Below are 17,143 nucleotides of genomic sequence, written 5' to 3' on the forward strand. Positions count from 1 at the left end.
ACACTTTTTACAGGCTCTCCTCCCACGTTTTGCTCTACTGTTGCTGGATTTCATGCTGGTATAATGACTCTGTAATGCACTGGGCCTTACTGTCATAACCCAAAAAAACCACATTGTCATTTTTACTGTGGAAAGGCTACTAGTCCCATTAGCGAGTATGAAGTTACACACTGACAACTCAGCTGTGCTAACTTCTAAGTGGAACTACTAAGGTTGGTACTTCAAGGTATCAAAAAATAGTTGCATTAAAACCTACTTGATGTTGAAGTCAAATTTAATGTAAATATTTTGCAAAGGGCAACTGTAGAATGTTGCCATTTGGTTACCCAAGGTTTTCTGGCAGTTGTTACACTTCCCCAAAGTTGCTATTTCAAGACAGCCTGCTGGCTGCTTTAGGGAAGATATGAACGATCCCCAGGAAGGGTAACAAAAGACCTGCCACTGGAGAAGGTATGATCTCCTGCTCCAATGGTGACATTCTAAGGAGACACCACCAATGCAGCTGTTTTGAACTGAGAGGGAAAAGTCGTTGTTAGACCCGTTTTTCAAGGGGAGCCTATCCCCCTGGTAGCCACAATGCTTGGTTGGCCTCTGGAGCTCCGCACACTAAGAGGAGGGATCTGCCATGTTTGGAGTGGGCATTCTGAACTAGTTGGATACCACACTTCACAGGAAGTTGCCATCAGGCACGAGGGGACCTAGCAGTCAATGGGCTAGTTAGATACCATATCCCCCTATGCTCATAATGGGGATAAAAGTAGCACCACTGACAACCAGACCTCAGTTCATCTCTGTCTCTGTCTTGGAGGAAGGACCAAAGAAGGACCGCTCTGCTGCTACTTGGACCCAGAAAAGAGAGGCGGCACCAAAGAATGGACTGCACCTGCTGCACCTTTGTCTCAAAAAAAGTGGACTGTGCCTGTGGTGGTCTCGCTCAAGGAAATGTTGCCCAAGAGCACCAGACTAAAGGAATGACTCCAAGACTCACCTGTCTGACTCCCTGTTACAGTCAAATGGAGATACAAGCTGAGAAGTTTGCCTTTGGAGAATTTAGTAGCCAGGATCACTTGCCTGTTGTTGCATTCTGAGGTGCAGCCTAGCAGACCGAACCCCAATCCTCAATTTCATGACTGAGTCTGCTGTACCCAGAAGTGCCGTTAGAGTGCAGTTGGCCCCTACAGCCAAAGTAGCCTTTTCAAGTTTGTGGACCAAGCAGTGGCCACAGGAAGACCTCAAACACTGCTTAAGCATACTTGAGCATCGTTAGCATCCTGCACTATCACTGGGTTACCTTATTTGGTCTAATAAGTCATAACGTTTGCTTGGAAACATGTAGAAATGTCATGTTTGGTCTCTAATGAATTGCAATTTAAAAGCCTCTTTCATGGTAAAATAGGATATTAAGTCACACTACTGAAAATCACACTTTATGATAAATTTAGGACTACTAAATTGAGAAAAATCCAAATTTTAAGACTTTCGGTATTCACAGAAGGCATTTAGGAGTCCTAAAGTTAGGAGTCCTAACTATACTACTACTAAACTGAGAAAAATCCTAATTTTAAGACTTTCGGTATTCACAGAAGGCATTAGGAGTCCTAAAGTTAGGACTCCTAACTTCTGTGAATACCGAAATGAGTAAGTGCCTTCTGTGAATACCAAAATGAGTAAGTGCCTTCTGTGAATACCAAAATGGTAGTAAGTTTAGGATTTTGTCTTAAGTTAGTTCTGTGAATCGGGCCCTATGTCTTTAAATTGGTGTGTTTTCACTTTATTATTGCTTGCGTGCTGCATAAATACTTTACAATGTGCCTCTAAGTTATACCTCACTGCTTATATGCCAAGCTACCAGAGGGTTAAGCACAGGTTTATTTAGTGACGTTTTGTGGTTCACAATGAGAAGGACTGTGAATGTTGCTTGAGAAAGGCTTACATCCCCCTCAACCAACAATCAAATTACTCACACATGTGCTCTGATCATCAATGCCTAATAACATGTTTGAACTCCTCAGGTTACCAGCGACCAGAAGACGTAGAGCCTTTGCTAATTAGACCTGTCTGCAATATTTTGTGGTTCTGGTCTCCGAGGATGAAAACACTATGCTGGTGTGGTGTGCAACATGACAGAGAAGATATCTATGTGAGTACCTTTTGTAAAATGTTCTCAGTGAAAGGAAAATGTTTTGCTAATAGGAATAGTGCAATTGTGCACTTGTGGCGGAGCTTGAACTTGACAGGTCCCTTTCGTGAACATTGCCATCTCCTTGTGAGTAGACCAGAAAGCTATGTCTCTTGAAATCTAGCCCATACCCCCTGAATTAGCTGCGATTTTTCGCTTAAGGTAAAAGAAACCTAAATATTTAAGGGATGGCTAATAATAATTTTCAACAAGTCAGAGGACCAATTCGTGACCTCAAAATGCTTAATTTGCCTGCAAAGACTCACAATAATCTCATTAATAATTAACAGTGTTTCCACCAACACCAAGGAAATATTGTAATGTTGGGATGCCTGAGAGGCAACAGCCATCAAATATGGAATATTAAAGGAAAGATCTAAAAACTCTACTCTTAACACCGGCAACAAGAAAAGAAATGAAGTAGCCTTTTATACCTCTAAAAAAATAACATGACCCATTTGTATCCAAACCTAACATCCTAAGGCAATTTCCAACTTCAAAAGGCAAACTTCAGACTGGAACGTTGAAATTTGTCTGATAGGACCAAATAACAAAAGACCTACAATTACAGCCAGCATACAATACATATATTTTCTCAATTCTTAGATCAAATTACCAGCATCAGATAAATTCATCCAATTGTTCACAGATTCTGCATTAAGACCCTAGGAAATTGTGGCCTAGTTTTAAACCTCACTCATTAAGCATTATTTTAGCTACACATGATATGCCAAAATCCTGCAATTTAAAATATTAAATTACCTAAACAAGATTCATATGTGTCAAATGTGCTGTTGCTCATTAAAATTTGATGAAATGCTGCACCCCAGAGCAGGAAGTAATTAGTAAAACTTTTAAATTTGAAAGAGGAATAGTTATGGCTTTGAATTTCTGTGAAGGTATGCTGCCAAGCAGAAACATAATTGCAGTCATACCTTGAGCTAATACCTTGCTGCTTAATCAATTAAACTACATCTTTCATCATGGCTGCGATATCAAAGTAAGTAGGATACAATACCACATATGTGAATACAATCTTTAAATTAGTGTAAAGTACAGCAAGATGTTGTAGCGTTGGGCTTGTAACTGGAGAGATTGAGAGCAGGGAGACCAGCTACCATAAATGTCTTCTGGACATTCTTGATACATTTATTGCAATGACCTACTCATACAACGAGTGAATCATACTTTTGACATTGATTTATTGCAAACAATCAAAAATCTCACATTAAAGATTCATCAGTCATAGACTGATCACACTATGAATACACTCCAACATAACTACCATTTTCTGACAACAGAACCTGTGATGAGCCAATCCTATAATGCATATGAATGTCTAGCATCACTATGTCTAGCATCACTATGGTTCAACTCTAAAAAGGTGCTCCCAAGCAAAACAGCACTATAAAAAGACCAGCAAAATTTGCAGAGTAGGGCCACTAGAAAAGAAAAGGGAAATGATGAAGCTAAGATAGTCAAACAAATGAATTCTTAAGTTAACAAATTGAAAATAAAAACTGGACAGCTAGAGCCTTATAGGTAAATGGTACAAATCTAAATTTGACAAGGGGTATTACTAGAAATCATTCCCTAGGACGATTCAAAAGCAGCAAAACATCAGAGACACATGCCATGGATACAAATAGAAAGACCATCAACAAATTGATATGCCAGAAATTGCCAAAGTTTTCCCTTTCAGAGGAATATAGCAGATTATCCGGTCCTTCAAGTGGACTTGGTTCCTGATAAGAAGTTCTAATCCAGCTCAAAAAGTGAAGAACCTGGAAATATTAATTGATAAATGTAGAGGAAGAAGGAGGGAACTATTTTTCATTTATCCAAGTTTCCCTGTCCCAAAAATTAACCACTGTTCATGACAAAGAGTTTTATTCATAGTTCATATGAACCACTGCCATCCACTGCTACACTGTCTTTTTTGGCTGTCCACAACTAATATCAAAAAGGTACAGAGGGTTCCAAATTAGATTTTGACTGAGTCTTAAAATGGAGGAAAAATAAAATAAAAAGTCAGCCATGGAATCCCTACATTTGTTTAGTGGAATTTTACAAGAATGTGCACCAGGTGTAAATCAGTCCATAGGAATGCTCATTCCTACATCTGAAAATTCCCCAATTGCTTGTGCTTTTTGTGTGTGATATTTCTGCATCACAAACCTATCCAAAAGGCAGTGGAGCTCTGTAAATGGTCAGATTCTAGCAAAGTGTCAGTGAGTGATGAGAGGTAGCTGGTTTGTGTACTGTTATTGCATTGTAATGTCCAGTTCTTTAAATAGGTGTGTCTTCAACGCTTTCCTAAATTGGAGTGGCATTGAGTTAGTCCTATGAATACGGGGATATTGTTCCAGATCTTCAATGCGTAGATAGAAAAGACCCGCTGCCTTGCTTTTATTTTTTTTACGCTTCTTAGTCTACAGTCTAATGGTGCTTTGGCTGTGAGTTTAGCAAGAGCCACCAGCGATGGTGAGCTTGTCTGTAAGATAAGCAGCGTGTTAGTCCTGATGGGTTTAAGGTATAAACTATCTTGGCTATCATCATTATACATGTAGAGGGCTCATTCAATATGCAAGGCCCCACTTTTTTATGTTTTAGTCTTTTTATTAGTTTTAACACAAACAGATTGTCATGGACAGCATCAGCAGTTTCGCCTACAACCCCGCGGGCCGGCTCTGTACTGTGGCAAAGGGGCAGTTTACTCTTACTCCCATCCGGCCCCTTGGGAAATCAGTGTTAACACAGCATGTCGCCTACAACCCCTCAGGGCCAGCCGCGTATCACACGAAAGGGGGTACTGTGGGCTTCGGTTAGTGTATCGTATATTCTTTGCGAACAGACCCACAACGCACCCTTCGACAGGGCGCCCTAATGTGCCAGGTGGGGGCTCAGTCTCTGCAACGGGCTCTGTAGCTAAGACTGGTCCGTCTGGACTACTATCTGCCATGACATTCAAGAAATCAAAGGAACAAAACCTAAACCCCTCTCGCCACCCCCCTCCCTCTCCCCGTCTCATCCTCCCTCCCCCCCCTACTCCACCCTCCCCCCTCCCCAGTCCAGTGCGTGCGTCCAGTAGGTCCCGCTCGGTGGTCTACCCTCATCTGGGGCCCCGTCCTGCTCCAGCCTCACGTCCCCTCAGGGGCGGTGTTCTCTTGTGTAGTAAGCCTCAGGAGGCGAAGGTATCTGGGGCAGGTTAGTTCCCTGAATTCTGTGACCAGTAAGGATCGAAATGGCTGCCAGAGGTCATTAAACGTCTCCGTGTCCCCTGTCACTATCAGTGAGAGTTTCTCCATGCCCAGGACATGCCACAGTCTGTGCAACCAACCCGTGATCGTAGGGGGGTGGGTGAGTGCCAGTGCATTAAGATGTTCTGAATGGCAGATCCCAACGCTATGGCGATCTGCCTGCCTCTGCGGGATTTCAAGGGGTACATCAGGTCGTTGGGGAGGCCCAGCACTATGTAGGCAGGGAAGCGCGGTAACTCAGTCTTAAAATGGGAGTCAATCTCATCGAGCACCTCCCTCCAGTAAGCCTCAAGTAGGGGGCATTCCCACAAGATATGTGTCAAAGTACCCACCCGCCCACAGCCCCTCCAACAGGTGTCTTCCTTACTACTATCCATGGCGTGTATACGTGCAGGAGTGTAATACCAATATGTGGAGACCTTAGTGAACGTTTCGGTAAGTCCCGTGTGATACGCCGAGTGCCTAGCTCTGTAAGCTATCTGCCCCCATTCCTCGTGACTCAAGGCCCTTCCCAGCTCTCTCTCCCATCGTTCCCGACCCGGGTTGTAATAGTGCGAGGGGGGCACCTGGAGAAATTGGTACAGGTCACTGATGAGTTTAGTGTCGGACGTGCGCGTTAACAGCCAGCGTTCGTAAGGGAGGAGTCGTCTATCCGCTGTTTCGCGCACCTGCGGATGGAGCGCCCAGTGGCGAATCTGCAAATACCGCAATCTCTCGGTTTCCGGCAATGCGTAGTCCCGTCGGAGGTCTGAAAAGGGGATAATCCCTTCTGCATTGTACATATGGCATAGAGCTCTACATCCTGCCTCTCGCCAGCGTTTAAGTGCACCCCTCTCCATCCCTGGTGCAAACTCTGGATTATCCGCCAGGGGTGTCAGCGGATAGGGGAACGTGGTCAACCCATGTACGAGATTCGTGGCATCCCAGACCTGGAGATGCACCCTAGTGATATAGGAGGCATATAAATTAGCAGGGCGGTGCGCCCTGCGAAGGAACGGTATCTCCTGCAGAGGGCGCCCCGCCACCGCCTGATCCTGGAAAAGCCAGTGCTTATCTGACTCCCATCTGCTCCATTCCACCAGGTGTCGCAGCTGTGCCGCGTGAAAATATTTGCGGAGATCCGGGATGCCAAGCCCTCCAGCCTCTGGTGCCAGCAATGAGAGTGCTCTCCGCATTCTTGGCTTCTTGCCCTGCCAGATGAAGCGTCCCAGATCCGACTGCATCTGTCGGAGCCATCCCGTTGGCGGGCGTAGCGGGAGTGCCCTAAACACATAGAGGACCTGCGGTAAGATTGTCATTTTGACCACCGCCACCCTTCCGAGCAGCGACAGGGTGCCGCGATCCCAGCGTGCCAACTCATCCCGGACTTTCCGGCCCAAGGCAGTGTAGTTGGCCGACACTATGGCGGGCAGCGTTGGAGCCAAGAGAACTCCCAGATAGTGAACCGGGTCCCTGGACCAGACTATAGGGACTCGGTGCTGCAAAAGGGTTCTGGTCACCGGCGCCAGGGAGAGGTCCAAGGCAACCGACTTGCCCATATTCATCTTAAATCCTGCTACCTCTGCGAAGGAGGTCAGCTCTTCAATGCACGCTGGTAAGGCCAACAGCGGGTCGTCAATGGAGAGTATCACGTCATCATCATAGAGGCTAACTGCGTGACTGAAGCCCCCGAACCTCACTCCCTTCACCGCTGGGTTATCTCGAATCCGCTGAGCAAAGGGTTCCATATATAGCGCAAAGAGTAATGGGGACAGCGGGCACCCCTGTCTCGTGCCTCTTTCAATGTCGAAGCTCTTCGAACTGTACCCATTGACTCTTACTATGGCCGTTGGGGATCTGTAGCAATTAAAAATCAATTTGTCCCCCACTCCCATCCTTGCCAACACCTGTTCAAGGTATGGCCAATGCACACGGTCAAACGCCTTTTCGGCGTCCACTAATAGCAGCATCCTCTCTCCCCTAATACGCGATGCTTTCTCAATGAGGTGAAGGATTCTTTTGGTGTTATCGACCGTCTGTCTCCCCGGGATGAATCCCGCCTGATCCGGATCGATAAGCCCCGGCAAAAGGGGGGCGAGACGCGCTGCCAAAATCCCTGTGTATAGTTTGAGATCGATATTGAGGAGAGATATCGGTCGATAGGAGCCGCAGCGTGATCCGTCCTTACCCGGCTTAGGGATCACAGCAAGAGACGCTCGTAAGAGGTCTGGCGGGATGGCACCCGGCGTCGCAAAGGTGTTAAATAAACGCGTAAGGATGGGTGCCAGCAGAGAACAGAACGTTTTATAGAACATTGACGTAAAGCCGTCCGGCCCCGGAGATTTACCATGTTTAAGGCGGGATATTGCGGATATCACTTCCTCCGTTTTAATATCCCGCTCGAGAGCCTCCGTCTGGGAGGGCGTTAGGGACGGAAGAGAAACCGAGTCCAGATACCTCAGAGTTTCGAGAGCCTCTGGGGGATCTCCAGCGTATAGGTTCGCATAGTACCTGCGGAAGCGCTCCGCAATACCAGCGTCGTCCGTGACCGTGGATCCCGAAGGATCAGTGATCGCCTTCACCGCGTGTTTCTGACGAGTGACCCTGAGCTTACTCGCTAGTAGCCTGCCACATTTATCTCCCCCTGTATAATAGGCATGTTTGAGGCGCATTGCTGCGTATTCCGCGCGGTCAATATCCAAGGCTGTCAGGAGCTTTCTCGCTCCTTGAAGTTGCCGCCATATTCTAGGGGCCCCCGTCCGGCTATGCATGTGCTCCAGTTCCCTGACCTGCTGCGTAAGCTCCTCCCGCTTCCTTCTCCTGGTGGTGTTGTCCGCCGAGGAAATCGCGATAAATTCCCCCCGGAGTACCGCTTTCAGCGCGGCCCATTGAGTCGCCCGTGTCGTATCTGAGTTCTCATTATGGGACAGGTACTCCCTGACCTTCGCTGTCACCTGTGTGACCACATCGCGTCTGCTGAGGAGTGTGTCTCGCAGCCGCCAGATCCGTGGGGGGCAGGAGGTCGGCGGGAAACTGAGGGTGGCCGACACCGGAGCATGATCTGAAACTGAGATCACTCCAATGTCCGCGGCCGTAGCAAGCTCACGCACCGGCCCTGAGACCAAGAGGTGATCCAGTCTTGCATATGTCTTGTGTGCGTGCGAGTAGAACGAGTAACTCCGTTCCGTGGTATGTAGGTGTCGCCAGAGGTCCCCGACATCCATCTCCGCCATCATAGCCTTACATCCCGCCGAGAACTCTCCCGTCTGTGGAGAACAGTGGGCTGACCTATCTGTCGCACCGTCAAAGACCATGTTAAGGTCGCCCCCTAGGATCACATGCCTGTCCTGTGCCGTCGCTGTCTCCTCCAGCGCGGAGCGGAGGAATCTTTCTTGCCGATCGTTCGGGCTGTAAATGGACCCGATCGCAAACGTAAGACCAGCCACCCGGATTCTGTAGACCAGGAGCCTGCCCTTCAGTTCCGCATGTTTATGGAGCACCTCTCCTCTAAAATGTCGGGCTACAAGGATGCCACTCCTGCGGTTTTAGTGTTATTGGAAGAGAAGAGTTGTGTAGGAAATGCGGAGGACCGCAGTCTAAAGCAGTCCCGGGACCAATAAACAGAGGGGCCCCCTAAAGGTATAATATAGGTAGAGATTCAGGGGAAAAAACGAGTTCAGTACAAAGAAAATAAACTCTACCCTTTATATTAAGAAAGTACAATGTATCAAGGATTTAAATACAGGCTAGAGACACTCTGATAGAAACGAACATAGAATATGTATACATACATATATATACAACCACTTCCCTTTGTGTTTAGTACAAATTTTTTTTCGCTAATTTTGTAGTTTCAGGTTGTACAGATCATGTTTTACACATTTGATAAATTCTATGCAACAGAAAAAAGAGAAAACAGGTTCCCACTAGGAAAAAGAAAACTAATCACACATACATTCATTCACATGCAAAACAAACATTCATACAGAATCACACAAATGCACTGTTCATACTGGTGCAAACTGAAAGCACTGAGAAGTCCCACCCAGCGAAAAAAATTATCACAACAAAGAATTGCTCAAAAACACAAATGAGTATATAGGCCTAAGTGGACAAGCGATAGAATTAACCCCTTCGACGCTCATGACGGAACGGTTCCGTCATGAGCGTCGGTTGAGCTGTGCTCATGACGGAACCGTTCCGTCATGACCACGCCCGCGCAAGCAGCGCTCAGCACAGCGGGGGAATCCGCCCCGCATGGAAGGGGTTAAGGGTTTCTAAGTAACACAGTTTTTCTTGGTGTTAAATCCGGTAAAAAGAAAAGAAAGGGTGGGGCCCTGTGCAAAACGCCGACGCGCGTTTCTGTGAGACAACTCCTGATGACGGAGTACCACCTTCTTCAGGGCGTAACAGAACCGCATAAATCAAATCGGGACCTGGAACACAAAAGAAGGAAGTAACATATATGCATATGTGCAAATATATATCGAGCAAGGGAACAAATTCATATGTAACTATTCCCACAGAGTGCCACTTAGCCAAACCAGAAAAACGGATAAACATTATTATTTTAAAATCAGGTGGTTATTCATGCGCACCAGGGGCCAAAAGGAATAATGTGAAAAGGTAACAAACAACAAAAAATAAAGAGGCAGAGAAAGATGAACAAACGAAGAAAGATGGTGAAAAATACAATAACCACCATACGCAAAAAATGTCGCTCTCTAGTCCTAGGCTAAGTCCCTGATTTACCTGTATCGATAGAAGGGAGACTGTTCAGCGTAATTGCTTCTAAAACGGAGCTTCACCACGAAGGAAGAATATCATTCTATTCAAACAAATATTTTTAAATGAAAACTAAATAAATCTATAACAGAATTAAGCAGTAAAAAAATATAAGCATTAGACCACAATACAAGTCCAGATATTGCAATTATGTAGCCAGGAAAAGCAGATTACCTAAAATCAATACGGATACACAAAATCTTCAAGGTTAATGGGCAGGAAGAGGTCCATGCGCCAGGATTCGATCTTTTAATGAGAGAGAGAGAAAAACACACACCCTCCCAGCAGGTTCAATTCTAATGCAGGGAGTGAAGAAAAAGGAAGAAAAAAGAAAAATAAACAGATTATAGGCAGCTGTTTAAAGCGACATAATACCACAGTCTGCAACATCAGACAAGGTTGCAACAGAAGTGTCAAGTTTGTAAAAAACAGATAGATAAAGACAAAGCGTCAAAAATTACTTGGCTCACCTAGTGTCGAAGCACGACCCAGAGAGTTGCAGAAGCGTCAAATAGTTCGTATACAATCTATACGGATCAGCGAAAAGCTTAGAATAAGCTGGAAACAAACAGAAAAAAGATAAAATCGTTAAAGAGTGAACAGAGCGGATATAAAGAAAACGAAGAGAAATAGCGTTCAAAGAAAACGGACCAGTATGTAGATAGCTTAAGCGAACAATAGAGGCCAGATAGAGCTGCAATACCTTCAGAGATCAACGTAGCATCTGAAATGATCAACCGACGTTTCAACAGCGGCGTCCAGGAGAAGCGATCGCTTGCGAGAAAAAAGCCCGCCCGAATCAGGCTATTTAAACCCTCCAATCAAACGTCAATTAGGGGTGTGTTAAAAAAAAACGATTCGCCGGACTTAAAGACATAGTGAAAGATAAAATTAGAAAAAATAAATAAAAAGGAACAGGTCGCTAATAAACCCTGCACTCATAGGAAAAAACGTAGTAAGGGAATAAATTCAAATCAAATCAAAAAAACATGCCAGATATCAAAATAAAGGAAGGCACTATAAGAAAGGTCTCTAAATGTCCAAACATATAGAACAGGTCATGGAAAGCAATGGAGAACTGAAAGGAAAAACTACATAAATGTATTTTCCCATTGAAGCAACAGGTCACTAATAAACCCTACACTCGTAGGGAAAAACGTAGTATGGGGGTAAAGTCAAATCAAAAAACATGCCAGAGATCAAGCTAACGAAAAGCACTATAAGGAAGGTCTCTAAATGTCCAAACATATAGAACAGGTCATGGAAAGCAGTGGAGAACTGAATGGAAAAACTACATAAATGTATTTTCCCATTGAAGGGATTCATTCAGACCCCTGTCCTTAGTGTTAAGGACAAAAATCCAAAACACCTCACGTTTCTTGCGTATGTTATCCGGATTGTACCCCTTCTGTGGGCGGATTTTCTCAAGAATAGTCCAGCGCAGTTCATCATCTTTATGATTTTTTTCAATCCAATGGCTAACTAGGGGTGCTGTATGTTTGGACCGTCTGATATTGGATTTGTGCTCCCCAATCCGAACCCTGACCTCTCTAGAGGTTTCACCTACATAGGAGGATAAACAGGGACATTGTATAACGTAAACACAATTAGATGTCCTGCAATTGGTCATCTCCCTCAATTCAGCAGTATATCCTTTGATGCAGATGGAAGTGCCAACAATAGCATTAGCACATGCATGGCATGTGCCACATTTGTGGTTACCTCTAACAGGAGAGGAACCCTCAATGGATTTTTGCAAAAAGGTCTTCTGATCCAAATCTTTTGCTCTCACCAAAAGATTTCTGAGATTTTAATTTCTGCGAAACGCAAAAACAGGTTTTGGCATAGGGGGTGTTCGTTCACCTAAATTCAACAGATGCCACTCTGAATTGATAATTTGTCTGATCTTATTGTTAAATGGAGAGTGCTTGGTGACACAAACAAGTTTGTCTGCTTGTTTCTGCGATTTGGGTTGAAACATAGAATCACGGTTGTAGAATCGTGCCCTTTTAGAGGCATCTCTCACCATCCTGGGAGGATACCCTCTGCTGATAAACTTGAGCTTCATGGTTTCCGCATTACGGAGATAATCCTTAATAGAAGTACAATTTCTGCGGAGACGCAAAAATTGGCTGAAGGGGATCCCATCCTTCTGACTTCTGGGGTGGAAGCTTTCAAAATGAAGCAGTGTGTTTCTAGCGGTGGGCTTCGTATATAGAGACACCATGAGCTAACTAAAGCAGTCCCGGGGCAAGAGATGGGTCTCCTGGAGCAGACAAATATCTGCTCCGGTGTGTTCTAGTAAGGACAGAACGGCGCGTCGTTTTATCGGATTGTTGAGGCCCTTGACATTAAGCGTGACAATTTTAAAGGGTGTCTGCGTCATGTGGGAGTGTCATCGGCACCGCCGTGTTTCCTAAGAATTGACAGATTATAACTCGCACCCTTCTAAGAGAACGGCCTCCCCGCCCACGCACTGGACTCCCCCCCCGTCCCTGGTTCCCTCCCCCCCTCCCGGTTTGCCCCTACTTCCCCCCTCCCCTCTCTCAGTCCCCCCAACACCCCTCAAAACTCCCTGATACCCCAACTGCCCCGTCCCCAACAACATGCCTGTCACACCCCTCTTCTCCCCCCCAAGTCCTGGAGTATCGATGTCCAAGTCCGGCTCCTTGGGAAGCAGGTCTTCGGTACAGTATATCAGTGGACGTCCAGCCACTAACCCTTTCCCCGCCCGTCCCCCCCTCCGCCCCAACCCCCAAACCTGCATTGCGAGAAGGGCTGTGTTGAACTCCCCCCGGAGCTGCTTCAAGCAGTCAATGCAACATCACTGACTCCGGTGCTTTCGGCTACCTCCGTAACTGCCTCACCCATGTCGGCTCCGATGACGGGCGAGCCCGGCCGTGTGGACCGCCCACGGGGCCTTCGTCCCGACACCCTCCGCCATCCGTCCTCTCGGGAGTTACTCCGCGGCTGCCCGACCATCCCATCGTCTGGTGCAGCGATGCCTATGACTCCGCAAGTCTCTCGCAGGGAACGTAGTTGGTGCATAGTACCGTTCCAGCGGAAGATGAGTCTAAAAGGATGCCCCCAGGTATAGGGTGTGCCTTGCGCTCTTAGGAAATCCGTGGCTGTCTTAAACGTTTTTCGCTTCTGCAGAGTGATGGCTGATAAGTCCTGGTAGAGGGCTACTCGATGGCCTCGAAAAGTCAGGGGCTACCTCTTCCGCGCCTCTGTCATGATGCGCTCCTTGAGCACGAAATCCGGGAGGAAGGCCAAGATGTCCGGAGGCGGCGCCGACGCTCTGCGCTGGGGTCCCACTCTGTGCGCTCTGTCAATCCTGATTGGGAACCCCTCTGCCTCCCCCAATACTTCTCGGAACAGGGCCTGCATACATCCTGTCACGTCCGTCCCTTCGGCCGTAGACGGCAGCCCCCGAACCCGTATGTTGTTCCGCCGAGACCGATTTTCGAGGTCCTCAGCGTGTGCTTGGAGATCAATCTGTTGGTCTCTGAGGTGCAATACTTCTTGCTGCAGATGTTCAAACTCCTCGTCTCGTCTGTGACTGGCATCTTCCACCGCGACTACCCGGTCTCCCAGGCCATCCACCTCCCGGCGCAGCTCCCGCACCTCCCCCGCCACCTCATTCTTCAGGGCTTGGAAGTCCTCCCGGAGGGTGCTGAAAAGAGACTCCATGAAGGACCTTGTGATGGGGGGGCTCTCCGCTTCCAGCATCCTGTGCCCCTCCGGAAGACCCGGGTGACTGCTGCCCCCGATCAGCTTGTTGTTGGTGTCGTCTGAGTAGCTCGGGGAGGGTGCGGTCCCCTTTCTTCCCTCCTCTGCTGCCTGCCATGATCTCTGTGGCCCAGTGTCGCCCAGCCTCACACCTCTCGTGTCCGCTTTCAGCCGCCTCTCTGCCCAGCCTCTGACTCCTGCGCGCGGCCCCCTCGCCCCTCCGGGATGAAAGGCCACTCCGATTCCCTCCAGAGGCGGTTCTGGCTGCGTCCCACACTTCTCTTTATGGCACCGCAGTAGTCTCCCCCAGCCGTGTCGCACCACTGGGGCCACTGGGCCGCAATGTCTTCTGCTCTGCTCCTTTCCCCTGCTAGGGGGTTGCTGGTCTCTAGCCCTCCTCCGCCCCGCTGCACTCTACAGGCGTCGAGAGCCAATCTGCCGAGGGGCGAGGGGGGGTGGGCCGCGGCTGCCGTCTCACCTGCGGGGCCGATGGCCGCTGTCTGCCGCTCCTTCCGGCGGCTGGGCCACTCCTAGAGGCCGGGGGTCATCGGGTCTCCAGCGGGGCCTCCCCTGGCCCCGTCCGCCGTTCTCTCCGCCGGGCTGTCGCACCTCTGCAATGGCGTCGCCAGCAGATCGAGGAACCCCCGGCCCAGGGTCGTCCCCGGGGGTCCGTTGGCAACTCCTCGCCCCCGGGATGAGTCCGCTGCCTCCAGGGTGGGCAAGGGCGCCCCTCTCGGCCGTATTGGCTCCGGCTCCGCAATAGAACCCCCAGTGCCAGTGCCTGTGCCGGCCGCAGCTGCTCCCGATCGCTCTAGGTCCCCGGGGGGCCGTCCATTCCGCTGTCTCCCGCGGCCGCCGGTGGAGGAGCAGACCCGTCACCGGGCCGGATCTCACTCTCCGCGTCCACTCGGTCTCATTCCGTCCTCCGGGTCGACTCTCAGCGAGAGTCCAAGGCCGCCGCTGCTCGCCTAAGTGCCCCACCGCAGGCCCGGGCACTCGCGTGATTCCACAGCCGGACTCCTTCTCTTCCTGCCCGGCGCGAAGCTCCGCCTTCTCTCGGCCTTTCAGCTCCGGTCGCGCGCCGCCCTCCTCCGGGCTGCTGCGGGCGCTGCTAACCTCACGCTGGCTTGCTTTTGGGTTCCTCTGCCCCCGCTGCCGGTATTTCCGTGATCCGGGGGGAGATTCTGCGAAAGAACCGGGTTGGGGGTTCAGCGGAGCGGGAGCCGACAGAAAAGGCGTCCGCTCACCCCGCCATCTTGGCCACGCCCCCGGCCCCACTTTTTTAAACAATATTTACCACTTCTGTAGTGTGCAACCTAAATGCGTGCTGCTTTTAAAACACTTTTCAGATAATCTATCATATATAATTATATTGTGATAGTCTCACTCACTTGGAGATATGGGTCCCTAAAATCAAACCCAACCTCAATAGAGCTCGTTTCAAAATTGATTCCAATCCGACCCCAATCTTTCCCAATAATACCTTCGGATTCATTTGTTTTAACAAAACTGTGTTATGGAGAGACAATGAACAATTTGCTTAGTGCTATTATGTATATATTAACAAACTAGGAACCTGATGTACAAAACCATTTAGCGATCACAAAAGAGACTGCAGTTCTCTAAATCACTGAGTTCACGATAGCTAAATCTCGTTTTTTTTAATGTACTGAACAAAGTTTGTCTTTGATTCAGTAAGTGCTCACCAAATCACAAAATGAGTTTAGAAATTCAGACGGAATTGCAATTTGGAAGAAGAATGTTTTGGACGTCCCTTTATAAGTGCAATTCTGAATGCTATGAATGAAGGGTTCGCAACCACAATTTCAGTTGCAAACCATTGATTGGCTATTGATTCATCAAAGGAAGTGGTAACCCATTCACAATGAAATTAGTTTAAAAAAAAGTTTGTTTGGGAGTGGGTAGTCTTAAATTTTAAACAAAAGTATTTTTTTTTCGGCTGACCCAGACATGAATATTGAGACGCATAGGTTGTGTTATAAAATAAGAATCATTTGCAAAACCTTGCATGGGCAACATTTTCTAAATCGATTTTTTGTACATCTGCCCTAGAGGTTTTTGCATGAGTGATTAGGTAGGTACATGTACATTTTCAATTCCCATAGTGGTGGATTTCCAGATAAAATGATCTGAGGTTAGATTCACAGTGTGCTTTAAGCCATGATGATGTTATTCAAAGGGGGACATGTGTTTACATTTTATAGTGTAGAAAGATATACTTCTTTATATGATAATATTGTTTACATAGTGATGTCTTCGTAGATGTTTTTCTGTATTTATTTGCAGTATTTATAAATGAAACCTTTTAATCCTATGTATGATGATCCATGTGAGCTATGACTCTAGAGAAGTTGATCCACTTTTTGTGGTAGTCAGTGGCTGGTCTGAATGTATGCTGGGAGCCAACATCTTAATGCAATTGTAAAATGGGGCAATGTGTCTGGGTTGTTTTTGAGATATCTCAACTAATTGTGACACTTTTTTACAGGAGAAAAATGATGACATGGAATTTCAGATGGATATTACAGATAAACCTGGAAAAGAACACGTCTCCCAAAATCAACTCAACAATCAAATCGACCAGGGAAATCAAATTAGCTTTAGCGGCGAGAAAAATGCATACATTAATAAAGGTTTTGATAGCGTCTCCTATTTCTAAATTGGCAGAATTTTTTTAAACACTACAATTGGCTTTGACCTATTGGTTAAACGTGTGACCTTCTGCAATAGACAGCAAACAAAACTGAATCTAATTGCAGACCACCTCAACAGAAATTTTTAAACGCCTTAGTTTTTCCATCATTGACGACTGTTTAGATTGTGGGACTAATGCCTAGACAGTCGTGGTGGTAAATTGGTGGTTAATTGAACCAAACATGTAACACAGAATAACATTGCATTTATGAGCTTATATTGATAGGAAATATTATGTATGTTTATATAAATTATTATTTTTAGGAACGTTTCTTTTTCATTTTTACTCAACACAAAATTGACTATATCTTACCACAGTTTTGTACAATTGAAATATATGGAATTGCAAGGAGCTGGCTTGCTTGGAATTTCTCAAATGCTATTTTGTGTGAGTGGTGCAGTACATATTTATAGTATTTAAATGAAAGTCAGCCAGAAAATAAGTTGGGTATTTCCATAGCATATAGACCAAGAGATGACAAGTGGAGCAATG

General features: G+C 46.9%; 1 protein-coding gene across 2 annotated transcripts in view; it reads left to right on the top strand.

Moving 5' to 3' along the window:
* LOC146859890 (sodium-coupled monocarboxylate transporter 2-like) overlaps nucleotides 1-16,917 on the top strand; it is a 439,901-nt gene extending 422,984 nt beyond the window's left edge. For both annotated transcript variants that reach the window (XM_085643626.1, XM_085643627.1), the window contains 2 exons: nucleotides 2,013-2,140; nucleotides 16,445-16,917. In XM_085643626.1, the coding sequence (XP_085499752.1) occupies nucleotides 2,013-2,140; nucleotides 16,445-16,615 (299 nt within the window). In that variant the 3' untranslated portion in view covers nucleotides 16,616-16,917. The remainder of the gene's footprint in view (nucleotides 1-2,012; nucleotides 2,141-16,444) is intronic.
* Nucleotides 16,918-17,143: the final 226 nt, after the last annotated feature.

This window comes from Triturus cristatus, chromosome 3_1, assembly GCF_964204655.1.
Source record: "Triturus cristatus chromosome 3_1, aTriCri1.1, whole genome shotgun sequence".
Taxonomy (NCBI): domain Eukaryota; kingdom Metazoa; phylum Chordata; class Amphibia; order Caudata; family Salamandridae; genus Triturus; species Triturus cristatus.